The sequence below is a fragment of the Caretta caretta genome, chromosome 5 (genome assembly GCF_965140235.1).
Source record: "Caretta caretta isolate rCarCar2 chromosome 5, rCarCar1.hap1, whole genome shotgun sequence".
Classification (NCBI taxonomy): domain Eukaryota; kingdom Metazoa; phylum Chordata; order Testudines; family Cheloniidae; genus Caretta; species Caretta caretta.
The window spans coordinates 78,871,312-78,897,073 of NC_134210.1; the positions used below are offsets into that span (position 1 = coordinate 78,871,312).

The 25,762-nt window shown below is 38.1% G+C and overlaps 1 protein-coding gene across 1 annotated transcript in view; it reads left to right on the forward strand.

Moving 5' to 3' along the window:
• SNX2 (sorting nexin 2) overlaps positions 1–22,730 on the forward strand; it is a 63,228-nt gene extending 40,498 nt beyond the window's left edge. The window contains exons 7-15 of the mRNA XM_048849388.2: positions 7,223–7,301; positions 8,483–8,558; positions 9,793–9,906; positions 10,142–10,235; positions 16,680–16,885; positions 18,049–18,192; positions 21,311–21,391; positions 21,522–21,593; positions 22,567–22,730. Of these exons, the coding sequence (XP_048705345.1) occupies positions 7,223–7,301; positions 8,483–8,558; positions 9,793–9,906; positions 10,142–10,235; positions 16,680–16,885; positions 18,049–18,192; positions 21,311–21,391; positions 21,522–21,593; positions 22,567–22,617 (917 nt within the window). The 3' untranslated portion in view covers positions 22,618–22,730. The remainder of the gene's footprint in view (positions 1–7,222; positions 7,302–8,482; positions 8,559–9,792; positions 9,907–10,141; positions 10,236–16,679; positions 16,886–18,048; positions 18,193–21,310; positions 21,392–21,521; positions 21,594–22,566) is intronic.
• The last annotated feature ends 3,032 nt before the right edge of the window (positions 22,731–25,762 follow it).

Below are 25,762 nucleotides of genomic sequence, written 5' to 3' on the forward strand. Positions count from 1 at the left end.
GACACCACCAGAACATACTCTCCTCTAACCTTAGGAAAGCTGCAGGAGGGAATCCCTCTTGCAAACTTTAAAAGCTCATGAGCTCTATCAGAAGGGTTTCCTTCTCTGTTTTTAGTATTACAAATCGTGCAATAATCACTGCTGCCCCTTCACCACTTCAGTAAATGTGTAAGTATGTGGCTAGTTAGCCATGCATACACAGCGCAACTTTCCCTAGTTGTTCCCTGAAGAAGCTTTGTGCAAATACTATCAAGCATAATGCTTGCTTATGTAAGAAGTCCCCTTGATATCAAGTGGACTACTCAAGGCAGTAAGCACTATGCTTGGTAGTGGTTGCAGGATTAAATAAGTAGGAAAACAAAACTCTGTATAAAATGTACTGCATATAAGCAGTACACAACTTTCAAATTTGATCCGGTCAAAACCAGAGTTCATGGGGGAACATTAAATTGTACTAAATAAGGGCTATTTCCTTGAATTTTGAACCTAAATTTCATCTGTCATCCCACTTTTTGCTGTCATTGTCTTCATAAATTACAAAAGGATGTGGTCTCCTGAGCACCACCTGGCCCAGTGTCTGACTGGATCCTTAAGGTGGTCCAGCAGCATATTCAGTTTGTCTGTCACTGGCAATCTTATCAGACCACCAAAGTTCTTGACATTCAGGTGATTATCAGTCATGTAGCAACATTCAGATGTTGGCCCTGTTTTGAGCAAGGGGTTGGATTAGATGACCTCCTGAGGTCTCTTCCAACCCTAATCTTCTATGATTCCGTGCTACACATGCCACTAGTGATTGCCACTTGATATGAAGCAGTTGACAAAGGTAACAAGAATCAAAATCATCGATTTGGTGTTCTTCACCCTTTTTCTGCACCCATGTATCATTTCTATACAGTAGAGTTGATAGAACCATGCAGCTATGCAGTAAACTTGATGTCACAAAATGCATACAGAGGCCACTGAAGGGCCCAAAATTTGGTGGCAGCTGGTGCTATATGAGTGTCCACATCTTTCAAGGCTCTTCCAAGCAACATCAGATGATGCCGGATATTTGACAGTTTCCAGCTGCTCGATGTCCCATCTGGACAGCTTAATACTGAGCTGGTTGTAATTTGGAGCTGGAGGCTGCTTACTGGTAATGACGAGGGACTTACCGTTTTATAATGATTAATAACCAGACCAATGAACACTGCTTCTTGCCCGACTATATCCACCGTCCACTGCTTTGATTCACCAAACGTAGCCAAAAAAGCAATGTCTTTGGCATATTCAGAATCGCAGTGCAGAATATTGTTCATCTCAACACCACCAACAGCTGCCTCCTCAAGCTTATCCATCAACCAAACAATGACAATACTGAACAATAATCATGACAGAACATAGCCTGTGGAGGTAGGAAACCATACTGTGTACCTGCCATTGACTACTTCTACTAATGACACTGTCTTCCCAAGGATGCTGAGTCATATCTTCATATCCCACTAACTTGCTCGATGCACTGAATCAAAGGCCTGATGGAAGTCTATAAAAAGTACTGCAAATAGCTTATTAATTGAGATGCCTTCTGAAAAAAGCTGTCTGGAGGTAAAGATCTGTTTGACAGTGGAATGAAAGCCACAGTGGGTATCCTGATCTTTGCCATGAAGTGCATTGAGACATTAACATATAAGCAAAGACTTCCCTGGCACTGACAACAGTGTAATACCTCTATAGTTGCTACATCTGGCTGTGTTGCCCTTTTTTGAATATCAGAAGAACACCTCTTCCAATCAGGGATATTTGTGTGCCAGATGTTATGACCGAGCCTGTGCTGCCATGATAAAACGGTCTTCAGCAACTCAGGGGTGATGCCACAAACCCCTGGTGTTTTCCCAGACTTTATCTTATGGATTGCGATCCAGATCTCCTTTTTGTTGAAGAAAAGTGACTCTTTGAAATTCCTGCCTTTCTTCAAATAAAAGAGGGGCTTCAGGTGAAGGACAATAGAGGAGCATATTGTCATCTATCGACACAACTCTCTTGCAAACTCTTGCTGATGCTGTCGTCCCAATTCTTTACTAGGTAGTCTGGTGCCACCTTCCCCAACAATCACTGGAAAGTTGGATATAGGTTGCAGAGATTGTCCCAAGTGGCAGTCTGTTCAAAACTGGCTAAGTTGAGTGCAAGGATTCCTTATCTTCTTTACATAATGACTTGAAGATGCCTCTGGGGTCAGTACGCTCGAGTTGTGAGGGTGTGTATACTGAACTACCTGTGACATTCTGGTCAGTTGTCCTTGTAGCTGAAACAGACGAGTTCTAGGCTACTGAGGTGAAAATGACCAGTGAAACCTTGTGAAAGGGCCATTGCACCACAGCTATAGAACTTTTCACCTAAACAAGCAAAAAGCCACGAGAATTGTTTTTCTAATAGGGAAAAGCATGTTGACTCTTTGTTCTTGAAGTAGAAAGAACCATTTTTGTTCACACATTCAAAAAAGTTACTTTTGGGCAGAGACCTAGCTGAGAAAACTTCAGCTTGAAAGGTGAAGTCCTAGAAAACTGAACAACTGAAAAGTGGGGGAATGAGCAGAAATGTATCGTTTTAACTAGTTATCGCGGTGATTCCAGCTGCAGTAAATAAGGCTTCTGGTATTTGTTTGACCTACTGTCTACTTTTATAGGTAATTTATTAAATTAAAAGTAATAGAATGAAAATGTTGGGTGTTTGTCTATCATTATTATTAAAAATGCACTATAATATAAAGAGGTCTTCCTTAAGAGGCAGGTTAAGCATATTTAGGAGCCAGTTGATAAGCAAAACATTTCAATTGAAAAAGAGCTCAAGAAAAAATAAAATTAGAGTAGTGATGATAAAATACTTTCATAAATACACAGGTTCAAAGATTGTATCAACAATTAACTGAAGGCCCACTGAAAAAGGCCTTGTATACAAAGCAAATTTTGTTGTGAGAAAGGAAATAAGTGATAAGCTATTGGCTCAAATGCTTAAGGGGATTCAAGAGCAATGTAGTATTCCACCAATTAAAAACAATCTACAGAAGACAGTTACACACTCTGATATATGTGCTACTTTGGTTGTTTATTATGAAAACCTTTATTCCTCAGATACTCCAAGCTCCTGAAGTTATTCAAAAATATCTGGAAGTAGCAGAGTTGCCAAACAAAAACATAAAGAAATTTTAGACAAAGAAATAACAGAAGAAGACATCTTAGAGGTTAGCAAGTAGGAAAAGTGGTAAAAATTCAAGGACCTGACAGCTTTCCAGCTGAATTTTATAAGTATTTAAAGAAGTATTAGTATGTCCCTTGAGAGGTACCTTCAATATTATTCCATTAGGGGAGGGCTTCCATAACACATGAAAGAAGCCACTGTTATCCCTAAAGTTGGAAAAGACCTTACCTTGTGCTGCTCTTATAAGTGCATATCACCGCTGAATCATGACAAAGATTTTAGCAAAAATACTAGCTAGCCGATTGCAGGCTATGCTCTTGGTTTGTACAAATCCAGATTAAATTGGATTCACTAAGGATAGACATGTGAGACAATATTCTGATAGTGCTTGGAATCATCTATAATGCCAGATCAAAAAGAGATCCGTTTCTTTTGTTATCACGTGATGCAGAGAGAGCTTTTGATAGAATAGAGTCGAACTCTGTCAAGTCCTGTCCCATATGGTTGCTGGCCCTCAGATCCTTAGATGGATAACTACTCTTTATATCAGCCCAAAAGCATCTGTGTGAGCTAATGAGGTTAAATCTCCCCTGTTTGAATTACACAGAAGAACTTGGCAGGGATGTCCATTGTCTCCCCTTTTTTGCACTGGCAATGGAGATTTTGCACAGAGAATAAGGAACAGTGAATTTATCACTGGAATAGAACTTGCAGGGACAAAGCAAAAATAGCTTTATACACAGATGATGTAATACAATTTTTCTCTGAACCAAATATTTCCCTAAAATTAGTTTCTAAAGAAATCTATTACTGCAGGAAAGCATCTGGATTTCAGATTTGGCATAATTTACTTTAAATGCTAGCTATAAATTTGCCAAACTCTGGGATGTCATTCCTTCCAAAAATATTTAGGTACTGATGGGTAACAAATTCTATAAAATACCTGGGAATTCAACTCTCAAGCTAGAAGAGCTCTCTGATTTAAATAGTAAGTCCCTAGTACTACAAATGAAAAAAAGATCTGGAGTGCTGTGGGAAGTATGCAATTTCTTAGTTAGGAAGAACAGCCACAGTCAGAATGAACACATTGCCAAGGATATCTTTTCGTGTTTAAAATCTTTTTGTAATCCTTCTAGGAAAAAAAAACTAGCAGAAATGCAGAGGACGTTAGAATTTATATGGAGTAAGGGAAAAAAGAGAGTGAGCACTGGTGCTTTATATAGACCTATTAAACAGGATGGACTACCTGTTCGAAATATTCTGTGGTATTGTCAAAACGGTTAGCTCAAAGCAGTTGTGGACTGGGGGACTCTGACACAGCCAAACTGGGTCTTTGTTGAACAAGAAAATTGACAGTGAAAACATCGCTATGTTACCAGGCATTAATAAAAAGTCACACCCTCCAGAAATGTATATACATCTTTTAGCGAAGACTACTCTGAATTTGAAATAGAACTAGAGATAAACTATTTTTCCTCTCCAGTGATGCCCATTACAAATAATCTATTTGAAAATAATCCCTTGTTAATCCAAATCACAAACCAGAGAGTTTTACAGATTGGGAGAGCCATGGAATCACAGAATCATAGAGTTAGAAGGGACCACAAGAGTCATGTAGGCTAACCCCTGCCAACATGCAGAATTATATATGGTTGGCCAGCTATTCCATAAAGAAACTTTTCTAACATACTTAGAAATCAAAACTAACTTTAACTGGCCCAGTCCCCCATTGTACCAGTACTTTCAAGTTAGGCTTTTTTCCCTCAACTTTATAGAAAAGCTGTTTTATACAGAATAGAATAGAAACTAATTTGAATAGAAGCAATGGTGTCTGATCAATTAAGGAACAGAAAAATAACTAATTGATATTAGTTTTTCAGACAACTTTCCTAACCAAAATAAAGTCCATATATGACATGCTGGGAAAAGGATCTGGATAGACAAATTACCTTGGGTTGGAGCTTGACATTGATTGTCCTCTTTTCAGTCTGTAGCATGATAAAATAGCATTTCCTTATCACAGCACACAGGGCTTAGGGGCGGAGGTGAGATATTGGAGAAACTGTGGTGAAAGAGGAAATTTATATGCATATATAATAGACATGTCCAGTCATCAGAGAGTATCGGGATGACATTTGTAACTAAATATTCAGCAATTTGTGATGTTTGTTACCAAAGGATCACTTGGTAATTTTCCTGGGGCTTCCAAGTGGAAATGGTCATACTAAGTTAGTGGTAGCTTCTCATTTGAGAGAGGAAAAATAGTCCATCTATGTAGGAAGGTGGTGATTATGGAAAATTCACTCACCAACTGCAAACCAAGCAAAATAGAGGATAGATACCTTAGATATAAGGTTACCATGTAGTCAAAATTCAGACAGTGTACACACCTGCAGTGGAGGAAAAAAACACTCCTGTCCAATTTTTTGAATGTTAACATTTGATAGACACATCTGGTCTGTTTAAATATATGTAATCAGAGCTCAATGTAATAAAATCACCAGAAATAACTGTCACTCAATCTAATACAATCACTAGAAGTAACATACCATAAGTGTAAGGATTGTCACTGTGTAATATAACACCCTGCTAAAAAGAGACAACTGATGCTAATATTATTGTGTGTCTTTTTAAACAAAAACTCACTTCTGTAGTGATTGTTTTGTTTCTGATATTTACATGGCAAAGATTTGTGCGCCTGTTTACTTCCAAATTAGTATTTAAAAAAAAAAAAGGCAAGAAAATACACTATATTTATTGCAGTCTATTCAATAAAGTGGCAAACTTTTTAAAATAGAAGTTGCAGCTTAATTCTGTAGAGTGTGAATTCCTAATAAGTTTCAAGTCATCTGACTTCTATTAGATCACATTTATTTTATTAGGGCTGTCAAACGATTACAAAAATTAATTGTGATCAATCACCGTTTTAATCGCACTGTTAATAATAGAATACCAACTGAAATTTATAAGTATTTGTAGATGTTTTTCTACATTTTCAAATATATTGATTTCAATTGCAACACAGAATACAAAGTGTACAGTGCTCACTTTATATTATTTTTTACTACAAATATTTGCACTGTAAAAAACAAAAGAAATAGTATTTTTAATTCACCCCATACACGTACTCTAGTGCGAGCTCTTTATGATGAAAGTGGAACTTACAAATGTAGATTTTTTTTTTTTGTTACATAACTGCACTCCGAAAAGAACAACATAAAACTTTAAAGAACTACACATCCATTCAGTCCTACTTCTTTTTCAGCCAATCACTAAGACAAACATGTTTGTTTACATTTATGGGAAATAATGCTGCCCACTTCTTCTTTACAATGTCACCTGAAAGTGAGAACAGGCTTTCGCATGGCACTTTTGTAGCTGGAGTAGCAAGATATTTATGTGCCAGATATACTAACTGTTTGTGTGCCCCTTCATGCTTCAGCCACCATTCCAGGGGACATGCTTGTATGAGGTGAATTGAAAAATACTGTTTCTTTTGTTTATCTTTTTTACAGTGCAAATATTTGTAGTAAAAAATAATATAAAGTGAGCACTGTACACTTTGTATTCTCTGCTGTAATTGCAATCAATATATTTGAAAATGTAGGAAAACATCCAAAAATATATATATAATAAATTTCAATTGGTATTCTGTTATTGTTTAACAATATGATTAAAACTGCTATTAATCACTATTAATTTTTTTAATCGTGATTAAATTTTTTGAGTTAATGATGTGAGTTAACTGCGATTAATTGACAGCTCTACTTTTTATAATTGAAATTGTTTTAAATATCCAAAATGTTTATCAGCAGCTGTGTACTTGATTTCAGAAATTTGTCGTTTGGGAATTTTGAGAAAAGCATACTGCATACAATATCCATTATCTTTCTCTGTATGCCTTGGTGCTGATTTTCATGTAACTTTGACTTTAATGCATAACATTCAAGTGAGCTTTAATACCTTTATAGTTCTAAGCACATCAGTTATGTTCATGATTGCCTCATGGTAATGTAAAATCAATATCACATAATTTTCTTCAAAGGCATGACCAAGGTTAAAGTAGGCAAGGAAGATTCATCATCTACAGAATTTGTAGAAAAAAGAAGAGCTGCACTAGAAAGGTAATATATGTATTTATATTTACTGCATTCGCCTAGTATATTAATTTACTAAGTAGGCTCTGTATGCCCAGTCTGATCCAGCAGCTTGTACAGTTCTTGGGCTGCTGGATCAGATCCGGACAATTTTCTGACTAAAGTATGGCCAATTAATTTTACTTCTTAAATTCAATTGCAATCTTAAAAAAAAAAAAAAAAAAAAAAGGAAATAACAAAAAAGACTCTAAGTTGGACACCATATTAAAGAGACTTGAACAAGAATGATGCCTTAATGATTATGGCAGGACCAAGCAAACCTAGATCATCCCTGATAGGTTTTGTCCAACCTGTTTTATAATATAGATGGCATTGTTCATTTATAGCTACACTGCATGCTGCATAGTAGTACTGTAAGTCAGAGCCAAACATAACAGGTCCTTGCCCTAAAGGGCTTACTTGGGTACTGGCAAAAAAACCCAAAAAAACACAACCGTGGGACAAGACAGGACATATAGCACGAGACTGTTGTTCAAGCAGCAATAGATCTTTGTGTTCCAAGAAAAAGCAAAAAGTAAATTTCTCAAAAGAAAGCAAACCTCAGAGCTGTGAATTCATTCATCAGTTACTGATAACTTTACTCATCAAGGGATGAATCTAAATTTGGTTGCCATCCGATGAAGTGAGCTGTGGCTCACAAAAGCTTATGCTCAAATAAATTGGTTAGTCTCTAAGGTGCCACAAGTTCTCCTTTTCTTGGTACTCCTTAGGTTTCTTGGCTTTTCTTTAGTGTACCCATGTCTTCCCATTTTCAGTTGCTTTGGTTTTGTAACATTCTCTTCTTGCTATATGTAAACAAGACTTCTCTTACTGGTATTTCATAATAGTTGTTGGCACAGGCAGATAACCAAATGCTGAGTGTTTGATATCAGCTTGGGTTTTTTGTGGGGTGGGAGTGGCGAGTAGCAACATACTCAAACATGATTGTAAATCACAGCAGAGAGGTAAAGGATTGAAGGGGCATGGAGACTGACCTATCTTCTAACCCTTAGAGGTGATTCCTCCACAACAGGGGGCTTGAGCATATTGGCAGAATGATTAAGGGAAGTTTGCACTGCTGCTTGCTCTGTGAATAAGGACATTTCCAGTGCTGTCAGGAGCACTAAATTGTTTTAAGTTATCTAATATTTTATTTTTTAAAATTATAGGTATCTACAACGAACAGTAAAACACCCAACCTTGTTACAGGATCCTGATTTAAGGCAGTTCTTGGAAAGTTCTGAGGTATTCAAGGTTTTTTGTTTTTTTTTAAGTTCTCCTATTCTCTAGTTAATAATGGTACTTCATACAAGGTAATATATATTCTCATCTTTAGATATGGAGACTTAGTCCCATAATTTCCTGTGCATTAATATTAGATTATACCTTCAGTGTGATAAAATGGTTCAAGGTACAAAAACAATGGACTACAGAGTCTCTTGCCTTTACCTCTTATTAAAATGTAAATTAGGTCAGTAATGACTTCGAAGTTACCTGACTGCTCAGTAGTTTATGGGAAATAAATTGGTCTGCCCAGCTCCTGATGGACAAATGTCCAAGTCACTAAAATACACATGGCACTGCTGTTGGCTGCTTTCAGCAGAGAGTTGAGGGATTAAACTGGCATGGAAACATAATTATCCTCTCACCTGTAACCCCTGAAGTCAATGTTGAGGTTTGTTGGTGGGGGTAATATGGAGAAGTTTGCACTGCTGCTGGTTGTACTATATCTGTTCTGCGGATAGAGGACTTTGGTCACCAGTGCTGTCACTCTAACGCATTTCACAAGCATTAAATAACTTCAAAAATCTCTATATAAAACAACAATCAGTTTTATGGATGCACATAATGTATCTGCTGTAATACTTGTCTAATAAGCCCATGTCATTATCCTAGTCATGTTACCCCTACCATACCTAAAGAATCACATCACTGACAAGTGCATCATTACTGGGTAACTTAAATATTAATTCTCATGACATTCCTGTGTGAGGTAGGTTTCAAGACTTAACTTATATTTAGAAATTAATGTACACAAACACAGTGTGCTCTTTTGTACACGACCAAGATATTCTCTAAAAGATTTTCATAATGTATTGAAATATTCTTATAGCATCTCAATGTATTTATTGTTTTGTACTATATCTAAGCTTTTCTGTCTGTTTCTTTAGTAGCAGTTTGCTCTCTGTAGCATATAGGTGGCCAGTTAGGGCCTTTGGCTATTTTGTAATAACTTTTGACAAATAGAGCGTTTGTTCCATCTAAATGTAAAGGTACAGAAGAAAAGCAAATGGAAAGTCTGTATTTTTAAGTTTTCCTCTGAGAATGTAAAAGTAGTAAATTTGAGAAATTAGGTTCTACTATATTGAAATGTATGAGAGTGAAGAAAACACTACATCCTTTTCAGTCCCTCTTGTGCCCAGTTAAACCTCCAGCCTTTTAACCGGTTTGTTTGCCCTTATTTGTCATTCAATTCCAGCTGCCAAGAGCAGTTAACACCCAGGCTCTGAGTGGAGCAGGAATATTGAGGATGGTGAACAAGGCTGCCGACGCTGTCAACAAAATGACAATCAAGATGAATGAATCGGATGCAGTAAGAGCTGATTTTTCTACTTGAATAACGAGACAAATTAATGAGACTCAACAATTGAATTTTAAGGCTGTAGGAGTAGAAAATGGGATATTAATTTACTTATTGGCTTGGGTTCTCAGCTGCATCAGTTGACCACTATGGTTGTACGTGGTTAATTTGTTCCTTTAAAACAAGGAATGTAGTTTGTTGTTGGTAACGTAATTTGTACTGCTTGTTTTTTTCAATTTTTTGCCAGTGGTTTGAGGAAAAACAGCAACAATTTGAGAATCTGGATCAGCAACTTAGGAAACTTCATGCCAGTGTAGAAGCCTTGGTCTGCCACAGAAAAGGTAGGTTTTTTTTTTAATGTGGGTGTTAATTTCAGTGCTCAGGAGTTAAAATTCTTTATTAAAAGCAAACTATTTCATATTGGTGTTAAATTGAATTTTACTATAGACTTGCAACTAATACAAGGTAAGTTAGCCAGAGACTCAAAGTATACTGTGGTTTAATACAAAACATACACTAACTTTCCAACTTAAAATTACCTTTATTATTTTATTTAAACTTATCAGACATTTAGGGACTTCTTTTGTATCCCTCAACTTGCATTTTATTATCCCAAATGTATACAATTCCTATTATACCCAGTAAAGAGGGAATTTTTAAAGGTTGCTATATTGATTATAGCATTGGATTCTTTTCTCAAGAAGACTTGTTTGATTAGTACAAGCTTTGCATGAGTGAACTGTCTGCCTCTGATGGTACAAAACATGGGTGATACACAAGTTTATTCTACAGGTGATTACCAATTCTACTCTTAACAGTCACCCTTACAGGTAAAGCTAAAGCAATTACAAAGGACATATTTGTTTTAGAACAAGGTGGCAGTTTTAACAGTTGATGCAAAATGACTATAGGTAGGATAGGTCAAGAAATGCTTTGTTGTGCATCCTGTATGTCTTATGTATAGTTTACAGTGTAAAAAGCAAGATTATGAATTTAGACATTTAAACAAAACGAGAATAAAAATTATTATGTAAATCTATATGCAACATGGTCAGATAAATGCTGCTGTTGAAACTAACCCTTGAATTAAGCCAACTTTATTTTGAATAAGTTGTCATTGCATTTAATTTGTCTTTTTAAAAGTAAAAATTATCAGTAGCTGATTTTTTGTCTGATCAAAGTGAATGGGATAGAGAAGGGATAGCTTAAACCATTGCATTTCTTTAGCCAGACAGGTTTTTTTTGTGTACAGGGCTTAATAGTGCTATAGAGTATCAGTTTTAGATTATCAGCTATGTCTCCACAACAGAAAGATAGAAACATAACCTTTTTAAGAAAGTAAAATCGTAGCTTACAGCACATTATAACATTTGAGAATTCAGCAAAACTCCAGATAGATTTGAAAACACAAAATACAGAATCTTTGTCCCTTATTAACACACTGGAAAATCCTTTAATGATATGTATTCTTCCTCATGCATCCCATAACGCAGGCCCTGTGCCTGCCTGACCTGCTAGTTAGACTGCTAAGAAGAATAAACAGTGGTGTCAAACGGGAAAGGACTTTATTAAACTCTAAGCAAACATTAACAAGTATCTACTGAGCATGCTGAGTGACTGAAAAATTGGTGGACTTCAGTTTCAAAACTTTTACCAAATGCACACTACTCCCTGTGCCAAATTTCAAACTACAGTCATTTTGCTGTAACCCTATATTTAATAATTTTTCCACACTTGGAAGTGTGGAATTTTATCTTAAATTGCTTTCCTAAATCTCAAATGAGATTTTGCTCATGTTTTAAAAATTGTTGATCTTCAGGCAGAGATGGCGTTAAAACTTCAGTCTTAAAGATAGATATTTCAGGATGCTATGAACACATGAAAATGGAAACTTGCTTTGGTACTATATAGGGAGTGTGATCAGTGGCTGCTAGAATTGCAAATAACTACCAAAGAGTTATTTTTTGAAAAAGCCATAGATACATGTATTTGTTTAAATACCTGAAAAGGAGGAGGAAAACTTTAGTTTTAAAGTTACAAACATTTGTTGTCATCATTTGCTCTATTTATGTGGTGCTGCTTTTTACAGTCCATTGTTACCTTAGTTATAAGTTTTGTCAAGTTTCCAAATGGATTACCTGTGACATAAGCTAACATGCACATAGGCAATTGTTTATCAAATCTTGTTTGTACGAATTAACTCAATACAGCAAGATTATTAAAAATGATTTGCATAAAATTAAACATGAAAATTAAACGTGTGTAAGTATTTTTTGAAGATAATGTTGAAATATCTTTTATTGGATTCATATTATACTACGTGTAGGTCATCTTTCATATACTGATGTAAGTGCACCTAATTACAAAGGTGCCACCCATGTGATTATGGCAGCCTTTTAAAACAGAAAACTGACTTGCCCATCCTTTACCATGAGAAGATTAGAATTGGGGGTGGAGGGATAGGAGGAGGCAGTGTGTATTCTGCAGCAAGTACCCTTAAACTCAATGTCAGTGTTAATTTATTCTCTCATGAAATAACTTCATTCCTTTCCACTCTGTTTCCAAACATGTGCATCTGTGCTTCATAGTTGAACATTCTTATTGATATAAAACTAGTAAAGACATATTTTCAGTTGAGCATTTTTGAGCATAAGTTTTTGCTTTCTTCTCCAGGCAGCATGGCTCCATTCACTGGGTCTTTGTTCTTGCAGTGTTGTCCAGACAGCCTAGCTCAGAACTTCCTTTTCCCCCGTGTGTGCCAGGGAAGTGGGGAGCATAGCCACACTCAAATACACATTCCCTAGTTTCCAAGGCCTCAGGTGATGCGTTGTTCTCCAGGCAGCTTATTTTACCAATGTAGACTTTTGGCTCTACCTGCTCCCTGGCTATATGCTGGACTCTGGCTCTGACCCCCTTATGCTCTATTGCCTGGCTCCAAAGAACTGTGCAATGAGTGTGTGCTGTAAGCCAGGTAATTGCCCTTTGTGGGAAAAGCTGGAGAATGAGAGGAAGCTGCAGCTGGGTCAGGGAGATAGAGAGCAAAATGTGGATCACCTGGCCTGAGCAGATAGTGACTTCTGTGGTCACAGAATCAGAGAGTCTGTGGGACCCTGAGTGAGGATGAAAGATAATACCTCTCAAGTTATTGTTTTGGGCTGTCTACACACACAAAGACAACAGTCCATGGTTTTTAAACTCAGTTCACTATTTCAAGATTTTTCTCAAAACCATGAAAGCTAGAAACTTATTTTTTCAATGACAGCTGGGATTCTGGAGCATAGTTCTGTAGCAGAAGGTCAGTTTGACAGAATAAGGTCTGTTTGACAGAATACATTAGGACACAGATGATAATCGAAGATTTTTTTACTCATAATTCAGGAGTAGAATTTTACAAAACAGGATTACGGGATAGACACAAGGGCTGGCCTTCACAGGCTAGTGGTTGGGCATTTGAGCCTAATGTTTTTACCGTTATCTTGAATTTTGTTTTGAATTTTAAATTTGGAGTTCTAGGATCCATAACTGTCTCTCAAAAAATTGAATGTTTTATCTTCATCCTGATTTGTTTGCTTAAGAGAAATATTTGAATTTATACAGTTCAGGCCAAAGCACAGAAATGGAAACCTTTTAGTTTCCTCACTTTCTCCAGCCCCAGTACTTAACAGTTTCTTCCACTTTGAGTTATATACTTGATCCTGATACACCATGCTCATTGACGTGAGTTTTGCTGTAGAGAAAGGGCAGTACTTAGCCCCCTGTATATGGTTATTTCTCAGTGCCTTGTTTTTGTTCTCGCTATATATGCTTTTTTTTCTCACAAGCTTTGGAAAGGGTAAGTTAAAAGTGTAGATATATTTGCAGAATACTATTCAGGTGGAAAGTTGAATTACTTTAAACACAGGCCTATCTCTGGGGAACATCGGTGGTCTTGTCTCAAGAACTTTTATAATCTTTCCTTTCTAATGGGTAATTTATAGCCTCATTATAAACTCTAGGAAGAAACCAGAATACTACTTACTTACTCCTGCGGGAATTCTGCACCTAAAAATTCTGCACACAATATTTTAAAACTCTGCATATATTATTTGTCAAAATAACACAATATAATCATGCCAATTTCAATTATTTTGGTAATGTATTTCAAAATACCTGTCAACAAGCATATCTGTAACAATACAGACAAAAAAAAAATTGAGGAAATTTTTTTTGACAAAGATTCTTTACTAGGCATATTAATATGGAACTTTGAGTAATTGACTTAAACTACAATACAGAAATGTATTTCCTGCACCCCTCAGAAGCAGTGCAAAAGCTTGGGGGAGTCGGGGCTAATGGAGGAGCTGAGGGAGAGGGAAGGAGCCTGGGAGTGAACCTGGAGGGTTGTTAGGTGTGGGTGGGAGAAGTATGGAACAGGGTTTATTTTGTGGGGGGATTGTTTGGGAGTTGGAGAGCCTCCCTTGTGCAGACCCTGGGGCTAACCCCTACCCTCTCCCATTTAGTCAGGCACATCTGCTCCTGTCCCTGTGTGTCCCTCCAGCTCCCTCCCCCATCCCCATGTGTCCATCCAACCCCTCTCTCCCATCCCCATGTGGCCCTGCAGCCCCCCTCCCATTCAGCCCCATCTTAGTGCTGTCTTCCCAGTTGTTCCAGAGCCCAGTACCAGGTTTACAATGGCTCCGGTGGCACCAGGCCCACACTTGGAAGGGGCCCACAAAGGGTTAATCCAGCCCTGGCCACAGCCCAGCAATGTGAAGAGTCAGCAACTTCCCAGCCATGGCTGAAACAGTCAGCAGCCCAGGAAATGAAGCGTGCAGGCACAATAGAGACTGGGTGTTGCAGGGTGTACTGGGAATTGTAGTTTGCATACCTCTGTGTTCCCCTAGGCCCTGGAACCTGCGTTGCCAGCTGCACTACTACTCATGCCAGAATACCCTGCGCCACGCTGCCCCAGCAAGGAAATGGTCTGGTTCAGAAAGAAGGTTCCTGGCGCTGATCCCGCTGCACCTTCCCTCTCTCATGGGGCACAGGATGGTGGCTCCTGGCTTGCTCCCCCACCCCGAGTCTCCCCTGCTCTCCTGGGGTGGTGGGGAGCCGGGGGCAGCTGCGGTGCTGTGACTCCCAGTGTGCAGCCCCCTGGCAACCCTGATGCCCGGCTGCGGGCTCCTGGGCATGGTCTCTACCCTGCAACTTCGTGGCACGGGGGTGGGGAGTGGTTGTCTATGGTCCCCAGGAACAGGAGGGGCGGTGACAGCAGGGCTGGGCAGTGCTGGCTGCCACGCTCCCTGCCAGTGGGAATGCCCAGAAATCCCCCCTCCCACTCTGGGGAGGGGAAGGGGTGCAGCACAGTTTGGGGGAAAAGGGGCAGTTGTGGGGCAAGTCCAAGTGCGACAGGGGAGTTGGCAGAGACTCGGTGGGATGGGTAAAAGAAGCAGAGTGTGAAAGTGGGGGTTGATGGGGCAGAGGGCGAGGAAAGTCTGGGTTGAAGGTGGGGGTTGGGTGTGGGGTGATGGAGAGAGTCGGGGTTGAAGGTGGGAGGTTGGCTGGGGGGGGGGGCAGTAGAAGGGAGGTACATGATAGCCCTGGGGTGAAAGTGTGGGGGGCAGTAGCAGGGAGATTGAGGAAAGCCTTTGTGTGAAAGTGGGGGTTAGTTGGGTGGAGTGTGGACAGTAGGAGAGATGGGAGAAGAGTCCAGATGTGAAGCTTTGGGTAGGGGTTTGAAGCTCACTTGTGGTAGCCTTTGTGGTAAAGTGTGTGTGCGTCTCTCAGTGGCTCTTTCTCCGTGCAAAAAATGGCCACGAGCAATTTTCCTCCCCACACTCCTCCCCAGTAATTTTACTGTTTCACTTGAAGTCATGAGGGGTGGTGAGGCAAAGGGAGAAATAGGGTAAAGTAACTAACTTTTTAAAAAAGTTTTGTAAACATCATTGTATCAAAGTAGAAAATGCAGCTTTCAAAAAATGTATTTACAAAACATAACTTTGGGTGGAGGAGTTGGTGGTGTGGAGATGCAGGTGCAACTCCACTGACTTCTACATTCGGGCTTAATATGGCTCATAAGTGTACTAATTAAGCACTTATGTTCAGGGCCCCAAGGAGGCCCTGAGTGTTTAAACAAAAAAGACAAAACTAACAAATAACCCCTTCCCTCACAAACCAAATTCGAGAGTATTCTAGGTATATGGATGCTAGCCCAGATTATCTATGGCCCGAGTGGAGGTCTCAATCAAGTGTGCCTTCAGATATCTCGTTTTGTTTTTGAATAAATGTTTTTATCCCCATCCCGGCAGTACCGCGTCTACTATGGCACCAATGGCACCGTCGCGCCAGGCCCATCTCGAAAGGGGCCCATAACAACCACATGGGGGTCCACAAATATGTTTGACACCGGGGTCACAAAAAGTTAATCTGGCCCTGCCTGAGTCCATGCCCCAGTCTGTCTTCCTGCCACCCCCCCCACCCCCCATTAGCCTTCCTGAACCACAGTCTGAGACTACCCAGCAACCCCATGTGCCCTGCTCCATGCATCCCGTGCCTCCTTACCTGGCCCCGCTGTGAGGAATGCAGCCTCTTTGCCTCCCTCTCCACCGGCTGGCTGTCCTCTCTTCTGGCTCCACAGCAGACCTTGATGGGCGAAAGATATAACTGCAGCATCTCCTCAGCAGAATCTGTATTCTTGGAGGGGAAAAAAATATGCCGGGGGACATGAATTATGCACAGTGGTTCAGACTTCCCCCAGGAGTAACTTCTGAAAAACTTTCACACTGAATTTTACTCTTGTCTTTCAGAGCTTTCTGCCAACACAGCTGCCTTCGCTAAAAGTGCTGCTATGTTAGGTAACTCTGAGGACCACACTGCTTTATCTAGAGCTTTGTCTCAGCTGGCAGAAGTTGAGGAAAAAATAGACCAGTTACATCAAGAACAAGCTTTTGCTGACTTCTATGTGTTCTCAGAACTGCTCGGTGACTACATTCGTCTTATTGCTGCAGTAAAAGTAAGCACTGTTTTAAAAATGTAACCTGTTTATCTTGCTGCAAGATAGGGTTTATGTTGAAGGTTGCAATTTCTTCACAGGCTAAGAATGCATGGGCAATAGAAGGGAAAGTAAATGCAAAACTGTTGCAAGGAGAACTGTGACTTCAAGCTAGCACTGAAAATTGCTAGGGAGATTCCCCTTTTTCCACTATTGCGGCATCCCACTCTATAAACTGTTGTGTAATGTGGATTAATCAAATTTGGGTTCTCCAACATCCCAAACATTGTGTAAACTTAAATGGAGAATTTATGTATGTGAATGATAGTCCTAGGAAGTATGTTTTATTGTGTAAGGACATTGTACTGTTCAGCATGGTGTGCTTATTATACTCGGGTACAGAAAATATTAACTTGTAGTGGAACACGAGTTACAGGGCTGTACTTTTGTCTTAAAGTTTTTTTTTTATGTGCCTGGAGGCCTTAATGTGAGATGCCAGAGATGAAAAAATATCTATTGTAGCTCTATTAGGACTTTAAAAGCATTGTAGGAGTGTTCAGTGAGGGTGTAAACTGTGCTATCTGGTACCAGTAGCTTTTGATTACTTGTTGGGGATGTAAGAGAGTGTTTCAACAGTAATTTATCTGGATGTATCTTTCAACATTTTATCAGAAGTTTTATGTTTTGGTTTAGAAATTACTTTAAGCTTATGAACACTTAAAACTTAATTGTTACTACTTTGATCTGTTTCCACCAAAACATATTACCGGACAGCTGAGTGGCCTATAAAAATGAAATCAGTGGTCTAAATGCAGATTCTAACAGAGTAGTATTAACATACTAACCCTCCATAATTGGCAGCCTTGTCAACGGTCTTGGGAGAGAGAGAAAGGACTGAATGGGTATAGAGAGTAAACTGTATGTTCCCAGGAGATGGCCCCTTGCATGTACTCCTTAGTATGTAGATATAGGGAGGACTTCATTCTGCAGTAGTCAGATACTTTTTCATAATAACTGTATTAGAAAAATTAAGACAGTTGGATTAGGAGACATTTGCAAGATATCTGATGCAGAGTAGGTCTTACTCAGTCATTATTTCCTGTTCTTTAATTTTACAGCACATTGTCATAGTTAACATGATACTAAAAAAAAAATAATTTTATGTTGCATTATTACTCTTACAGGGTGTGTTAGATCATCGAATGAAATGCTGGCAGAAATGGCAAGATGCTCAGGTCACTTTACAGAAAAAACGTGAGGCTGAAGCAAAGCTCCAGCTTGCCAACAAACCTGATAAACTGCAGCAAGCTAAAGATGAGATAAAGGAGGTAATCATTAAGTTGAGCGCCTGACTACCTATCTATATTCTGAAGGCCTAAATTTTCCATTGATTCATTCATCAGCATAATGCACTACTTTTATATGGATTTTTATTTTTAAATCACTTACACATTTGCTATTTTCCATGTTTACTGAAATTGTTAAAAGGAATGGTATTAATTAAATATAAAATGTGCACAATTGTTACACCAATATGAAATCTGTAAGGCGCTTTTATTCTGTCTTACAGCATGGGGAGGGGAACAAAAACACGGAAAAGTTCAAAAACATTCTTTACTGATTGAGTCAGTTCACTTCTATGCAGTTAAATGACTGTCTTCTGGCTTTTAAAACTAAAGTGTATCACTCAAGTAAATTTAAAAAGACTATTTGAAAACTATTTCCATGTTTTCTTTATTGGTGCAATGTTTACACCTATATATGTGTGTATATATGTGTATATATATATATGTATATACACACACACACACACACACACGTGTGTGTGTGTGTATATATATATGTGGTATAATTTCAGTAAAAGTTCTTAAATATAACATGTTGAAGTTTGTCATAATTTGTACACTTTTTCTGTCATGCTTCACCAAGGAAATTGAAGAGGTAGGACAATTTTTTTTAAATTTTAATTTTAATACACATACTCTAAAGAATGTGTACCAACTTTGTCATCAAATTGTGGAAAAAATCACTGCATAATAGAGCTTAAAATCTTCACAGTTGTTTTGTTTGGCTGCTTCATTGGTCACTAATCACAAGCTGCTTTGTCCTTTCTGCACTTTCACAGTGTTTTGTATATTAGACTTGAGGAAGTTTACAAATAGAACTTGGCCTTCTCCACAAAATATTTTACCACCCATTGGCTTTCGTGTGCTGTTGACTTTTAGGAGAATCATTGATTGTCCACAGATTGTCTCAATGGCTGCTGGACAGTTTGGTGTTACTGCCATGCACAAACTCAAAACAGTGAATTGTAATTACCAAAAAGAGGAAGAACTCTATGCCCATTACACCAAAAAAGATGTTTAAGTATTCTATTGATTTTACACTAAAGGAAATGAAGGACAGGGCTGGCCTACTTGGGCCCAAAGCAGGATTCCTTTTTTCCTACTAGGAAGTACTTCTCCACAGGAGAAGGATTTGTTGCAGAAACCACAATTCCAAATATTGATGATTTAATTTTAATCAGATTATTGAGCCATAGTCAAATAGCTAAAAGCTACTCCAGAGTGTGGATTAATAGTCCTTGTTAACTTCCCAGGCATGAAGCCCACGAGTGGCAAGATCCTCTCTTGTGTCTCAGCTCCTTTATACCTGGTAAAAGGGCTGGAGTGGCATATAGGGACCCTAAAAGCTCTGTTTCCAACCAGGGAAGGATTCCCCTGGAACTGTAGAAGATGGCTGTAAGATTGACTTCCATTGATTCCTTCTCTTCCCCATCCATCCCCCCATCTTTAGTATAGAGGGCATGCTGAGCACAGGGCTGGCAGTGAAAGATCTGTATTGGAACTGGAATACAGTACTACAGAGATTCTAGGCTGTGCTGCAGCCCATAGGTTAGCTCAGGGAAGCTGTCATAACTTGAAAGGCCCCCAGGCATGCCTAAGGGCTTGTCTGTCTGAAAAGCTAGTGTGCAGCAAGCTGGGGTAAATCTACAGCTCACTAGCATGCCACACACTAACTGGTCATGTGGACCATGCTACCGCACACTAGTGTGCATTGACCTAACACAGCCAGTTACTGTTCAGCATGCTAGTGCATTATAGATTTATACTCCAACTTTGTATGCACTAACTTTTCATCTAGGCAAGCATGCCTAAGTTAATACCGGGGATCTCTCCAGAGCAGCCCGGGAGAGGGATCGTGCAAAGGTGGCTCAAAGCCAAATACCCCACTGTAAGCTTTGAATTCTGTAGTGCACCTCTTAGAGGCACAGCACAGAATCTCCCTTAAGGTGTACATCAAAAGCCTACTGAAGTACGTCCTGTTGTGGCTTATTGCTTATTCCATGTCAGAATGGGCATTTGAACAGTAAAGATAGGGGAAATTGGAATAAATGTACTTAAATGTTAACTTTTTTTTTATTTTGCTGTATATCTCCAGCTATAAAACTATTCAAGCATTGTTCCTTGATGCAAAATATATTGCAGTGCATCCTTTGCTAAGTACTGAATATCACCTTTTTTATAGAATTATCTGGGGAGAGGGAATAGTATTTTCCTGCTGGCAACCTAATATAGATTGATCTTACTAAATTTTTGGTATGTTTTGGTTGCTTTATAAGATGATGATTGTACCAGGCAGCTGATCCCCATGTTTCAGTTGCACCTTGAAACTAAATTTGTCAATCTCAACCTCTGAATGTTTCTTAAAACCTGAAGCCTCTTTGCATGAAAGTGTAATAGGCTGCAAGCATTGAGAATTGCAAGCCTTTTTTTCTATCTTCTCAATTTACTATCAACAGCAGCTGTGCACATTGTATCTCAGTTTGTGCAGGAAAGAGAGCAGATTCTGAAAACTGGCTACAGCAGTTATGGACAAGGTACCATACCTGGCAATGCTGTACGTTGTGCAGCTGGAGTTTTCTCCATAAGCTAGGGATAACTAGTGATCCTGAACCAGGCTGTACGTGGCAGCGAAATATTAATGGCATGCTACGAAGTATGACAACTTAAGGTTTTTAAAAGTAACTTTTTAGGTAATTGGATGCTCCTTTTACAGGCAGTGCCATTAAAGGTTTCACTAAAGAACATTTTAACTGATATAGGAAGAGTTTGCTGTGAATAATGGGCTCTTGCTAACAAGTCTGTATAATTAGCTCTAAAGAAGCTATTGTTAAATGACAGATTTTTTTTGGCATTCCTCAGTGTAAAATATAGTTGGATTGACATGCCATTAACTTGAGTTTCCCTAAAATGTTGCTCTGTCAAATTTAAATTAAATACTCTTACTTTTTTCAACTCCAAGCAAATAGCATTTTGTTGAAATAAAATGCTTTCTCTCCTTAATTTGTTAGTGCTGGTAAATTATAGATAGAACTGTCTACTTATTCTAGGTATGTGAATGAGTAACATGAAGTCTTATCTGTGTACGTTTTTCCTTTGCCAGTGGGAGACAAAAGTTCAGCAAGGGGAGAGAGACTTTGAACAGATCTCCAAAACCATACGCAAAGAAGTGGGAAGATTTGAGGCATGTATACCTGTTCTATAAATTCAGTGACAATCTCATTTGTTGTAATGATCTAATAGCAATATGGCATTCTAAAAAATCAGTTATTTACATTAATCTACCAGAATTAATCTGTTTCATTTATTAACAGAAGGAACGAGTGAAAGACTTTAAAACTGTTATTATCAAGTACTTAGAATCATTAGTGCAAACACAACAGCAGGTAAGCTAAACTTTGTGGAACTCATTCCAGGGGTTTCATTACTAACCTAATATGAAGCTGTGACTGAGAATTTTTCAATTATAGATGGTGTTAGTAAAATTTAGTAAAATTAAAAACTGCCATCATTCTAGGTTGGATTGGGAGGGTTAGGGAGGAAACAGAACTTCACTTTTTGAGTACTGGTGCTGTCTTTCATCCATGTTACTGCTGGTAACTTTTTTTTTTAAAACTTCCCTCTCTCCACTATGTTTATGGGGGGAGAAAATGCTCTTAATCTTGTTTTTTTTCTATCACTGATTAACTGAAGTAATTTATTTACATGTGGATGGGCTATAGAAAGTTTGCTTTTTCTTGAAACAGCCACATTGGTCTTGTATGCAAAAACTATATAAGATAATATAGGTACTCTCACTTAAGACACTCGTATGCTTCGTAATCTCAAAAGTAAATTTGGAAGTATGGAATTTTTTTAGTCATAGAGTGAAGTGTTTATTATGGGAGGGGTGTGTGTGTTAGTTTTAGAAATTGAGTGTTTGGATTTTAGTGTATTCACCTGACAGATACAAATGCTGAATGTCAAACAACAGTAAAATTACCTTAAGAATGGGTTCCGTTCCCATGTGAGTAATGTATAAATGCTATTTCGGGTGGAAAACCTTCTTTTCCGTTACATGTAACGTATCCTAATCCTCCGTCTTCCATCAATCCAGATTCTTTCCAAGTGTCTCACCCCATCACGTTTGCTAGAAGTGGAGTGAGAAATCTCCCTAGAGGAGAGCTACATTTGTAAATATATGCATGCTTATTGTGTAAAGACAAATGACTGAAGTGTCAACTTTTAGAGATTACCACATAGTAATGAATGGATTTATGTAAACATTACTACCTGGTGCTTTCCTGCAATTGCCATGTTGGCAGAAAACATGCTTTTGGAAAATGCTGAACTTTTTTTTTTTTCTTCCTTTTCCCCAAGCTGATAAAATACTGGGAGGCATTCCTACCTGAAGCCAAAGCCATTGCCTAGAAAGAAGAATATTCCAAACCAGAAGACACTTTGGATGTTTGTCCCGGTTAAGCTAAATTCCACAGTGAAATCACTTTAAAATCATTCAAATAAACCACTATATATTTTATGAATTACCATGTCTTTTTTTATATAATACAGCATTTTATTAACAAGCTGCATGTCCTGACCCTCTTTGAAGTGGACTGTGGCATGATATTCTGCAATATTTTGCTGAATTGAGCACTATTGTGTCTTAATACTTGCACTAAAATGTGCACTGCAAGGCCAGAAAGTTACGATATTTTTGTTCTTTACAATACAATATGTTCTGTAGTATGTTTATCTGATCTTTATTAAACAAATTTAATTGCATTTATTAATGTTCACTTACACATTCCTGTACAAAATCATGATTTTGTGATTACAAAAATAAAGGGATGTACCTTGTGAAACATTAGTTATACATTATTTTTACCTTCATTTTTCTATAACATTAGTAATTTTCTAGATTACTTAGAAGTAGCATTTCTAGTAAACTGGAGATAGAATTTTAGAAACCACTGACAGGAACTGTAGTTCTAAATTAACTATTTAAATGAAAAGTTGGCTCAAGGAGTTAAGTTTCTGTACACTAGCTGTCATGGCAGAATTAAACTTAAATGTTAAAAGGTTATGAAAAACATTTTATTAGTGTTCTTGGAAAAAACACTTTCTATTTTGCCAACTTTTAAATCCCACTCCTTTCTCATTTATTTTTGAAACACTTATTTGCCAAGATGATGGATTCTTAACTCCTTCTATGATCAGTAGAATGGAGACTGTCCAGTGGTGATGGGGGCAGGTGTAAATTGGATTCTTTTTCCTGAAAATAGAGTATCTTGACAATATATGGTTCCCTCATCAGAGAATATCACGTACCTGTTCAGGTACTACAACCACACTGTCCTGATGAAGTTAATCGAGATCAAATCGCGGTCTGATTATCATGTATCTTCTGAGACTGGTTATGAGGGGAAAATCTCGTGTTCACATGAATATTTTGATAATCACAGGGATGGGGCAGGGAACAGGAAAAAGCACATAAGTGGTTTAATTGGGAGTGGGCAGTAATAAGTTTAGTATGTTACTTAGTTTTTTTAATAAGGCTATGATTTTTTATTAGAAAATTAGAGAATTATCTGCATGGAGAATAGATTTTATTTGTGTAGTCTGCATAGCTATGCTCAAGTTTTAGTATTTTGCTTATTATGTTTGAGGTAGGGGTTTAACTACTGACACAGAAGATATGCAAACTATTTTTGATTGGTGGTTTTGGTTCCATTCAAGTTATTTCACTAGTAATAGCATATAGAACTGCTTGCTTTTCATTTCCAGAGTAGATGTTTTAATGCTAAACAGTTCTGTCAAATGATCACGAGAAAACTGTGTGCATTTCACCACTACCTCCTACTTCCTAAACTCTGATTATAATCATAAGAATGCTATAGACTGTGTATCAGGCCCACAAATTCACTTAGTCCATACTTGGTTATAAACAAAAAGCAATATTTTTATAGTTTGCATTCTTGAACAAAATGAATACAAACACTTACTGTTTTTTTCTTCTCAGCTGATATTTCCTGAATCAAACACAACACAGGGAAACTCTGTAGCTGAATTTTCATTAGTTGAGCAGATTTCATCACTTCACTATACCCTTATCTGAGCAGACCCATCAGCATTATTGGGAGTTGAGGAGAAAATAAATGGGCAAAAAACGATGAGACTATGCACTTAAAGAGAGAGGTACCTTTTGTGGCCTGATGTTTGGCTTTTTTATAGTATTTTAAATCCAGTCAAGTCAGTAAGAAATACTAAACTTTAAATTCCTATCTCATACAAGGTTAGAAAACCCACTTACATTGGAGAAAGTCCAGAGAAGAACTACAAAAATGATTAAAGGGCTAGAAAACATGATCTATAAGGGAAGATTGAAAAAAATTGGGTTTGTTTAATCTGGAGAGGAGAAGACTGAGAGCGGACATAAGTTTTCAAGTACATAAAAGGTTGTTACAAGGAGGAGGGAGAAAAATTGTTTTTCTTAACCTCTGAGGATAGGACAAGAAGCAATGGGCTTAAATTGCAGCAAGGGAGGTTTAGGTTGGACATTAGGAAAAACTTCCTAACTGTGAGAGTGGTTAAACACAGGAATAAATAGGCTAGGGAGGTTGTAGAATCTCCATTGTTAGATTTTTAAGAGCAGGTTAGATAAACACATGTCAGGGATGGTCTAGATAATACGTAGTCCTGCCATGAGTGCAGGGGACTGGACTAGATGAGCTCTCAAGGTCACTTCCAGTCCTAATATTATATGATTATTTGCTCTACATAATATAATTAAGAGCTAACTGTCTCATGTAGTGCCAGTACATAACATAATCTTTTCTCTGAGAAGCTTACAATCTTAAAAATTACATCATCGTCCCTTCTTCTTAACCACGTCTGAAGTAATATACCTTGACCGTCTCCCATGGTGGGGAGTTGCTCACAAGTCTTCTGTAACTTTAACATCTAGGCTGAACTCCCTTCTGTGTAGTTATATAATAAATACCTTTTCACTAAACATTTTTCCCACCTCCTCTCAGCATCTTTTAGTAGCTTCAATCTTTGCATGCCTATTAATCCCAAGAGTTGTACAGTTTTTACTGCCCCTCTTGTGTGTTCAGGCTTTTTTTCATATACATATTGAACTTGAAGGTTTAGTTAAAGATGCATTTGATATTATTCTAACGTTCCAAGAGCCATCTGTTTGGCTATATAGTGTCATCTCCCTAGTTCCATGATCAATATTATACAAGTATTTTTTTCACACTAATATCCAAACTTCATATTTAGTCTACTAGCCATGGGTCAGTTGTAGTTGTGCAACTTTCCCAGTTTGTATCTGTGTACTGAATTGCCTGTCCTTGAACATGGCTGTCTGTTCTAAACTTTCCTGGTCATCTTGCATTAGTTGTCTGAGTGGATCTTCTGTTGGCTATCCATCTGTCACTTTTTTGTCGTTACTTGTAAATTTTGATTTCTTTTGCATACCTGTTCTACTACTGACCCCTATGGAATTTCACTAGATATAACGCTCACAACTTGGAGGATTTATGATGGGTTACTGTTCCAATTTATAATT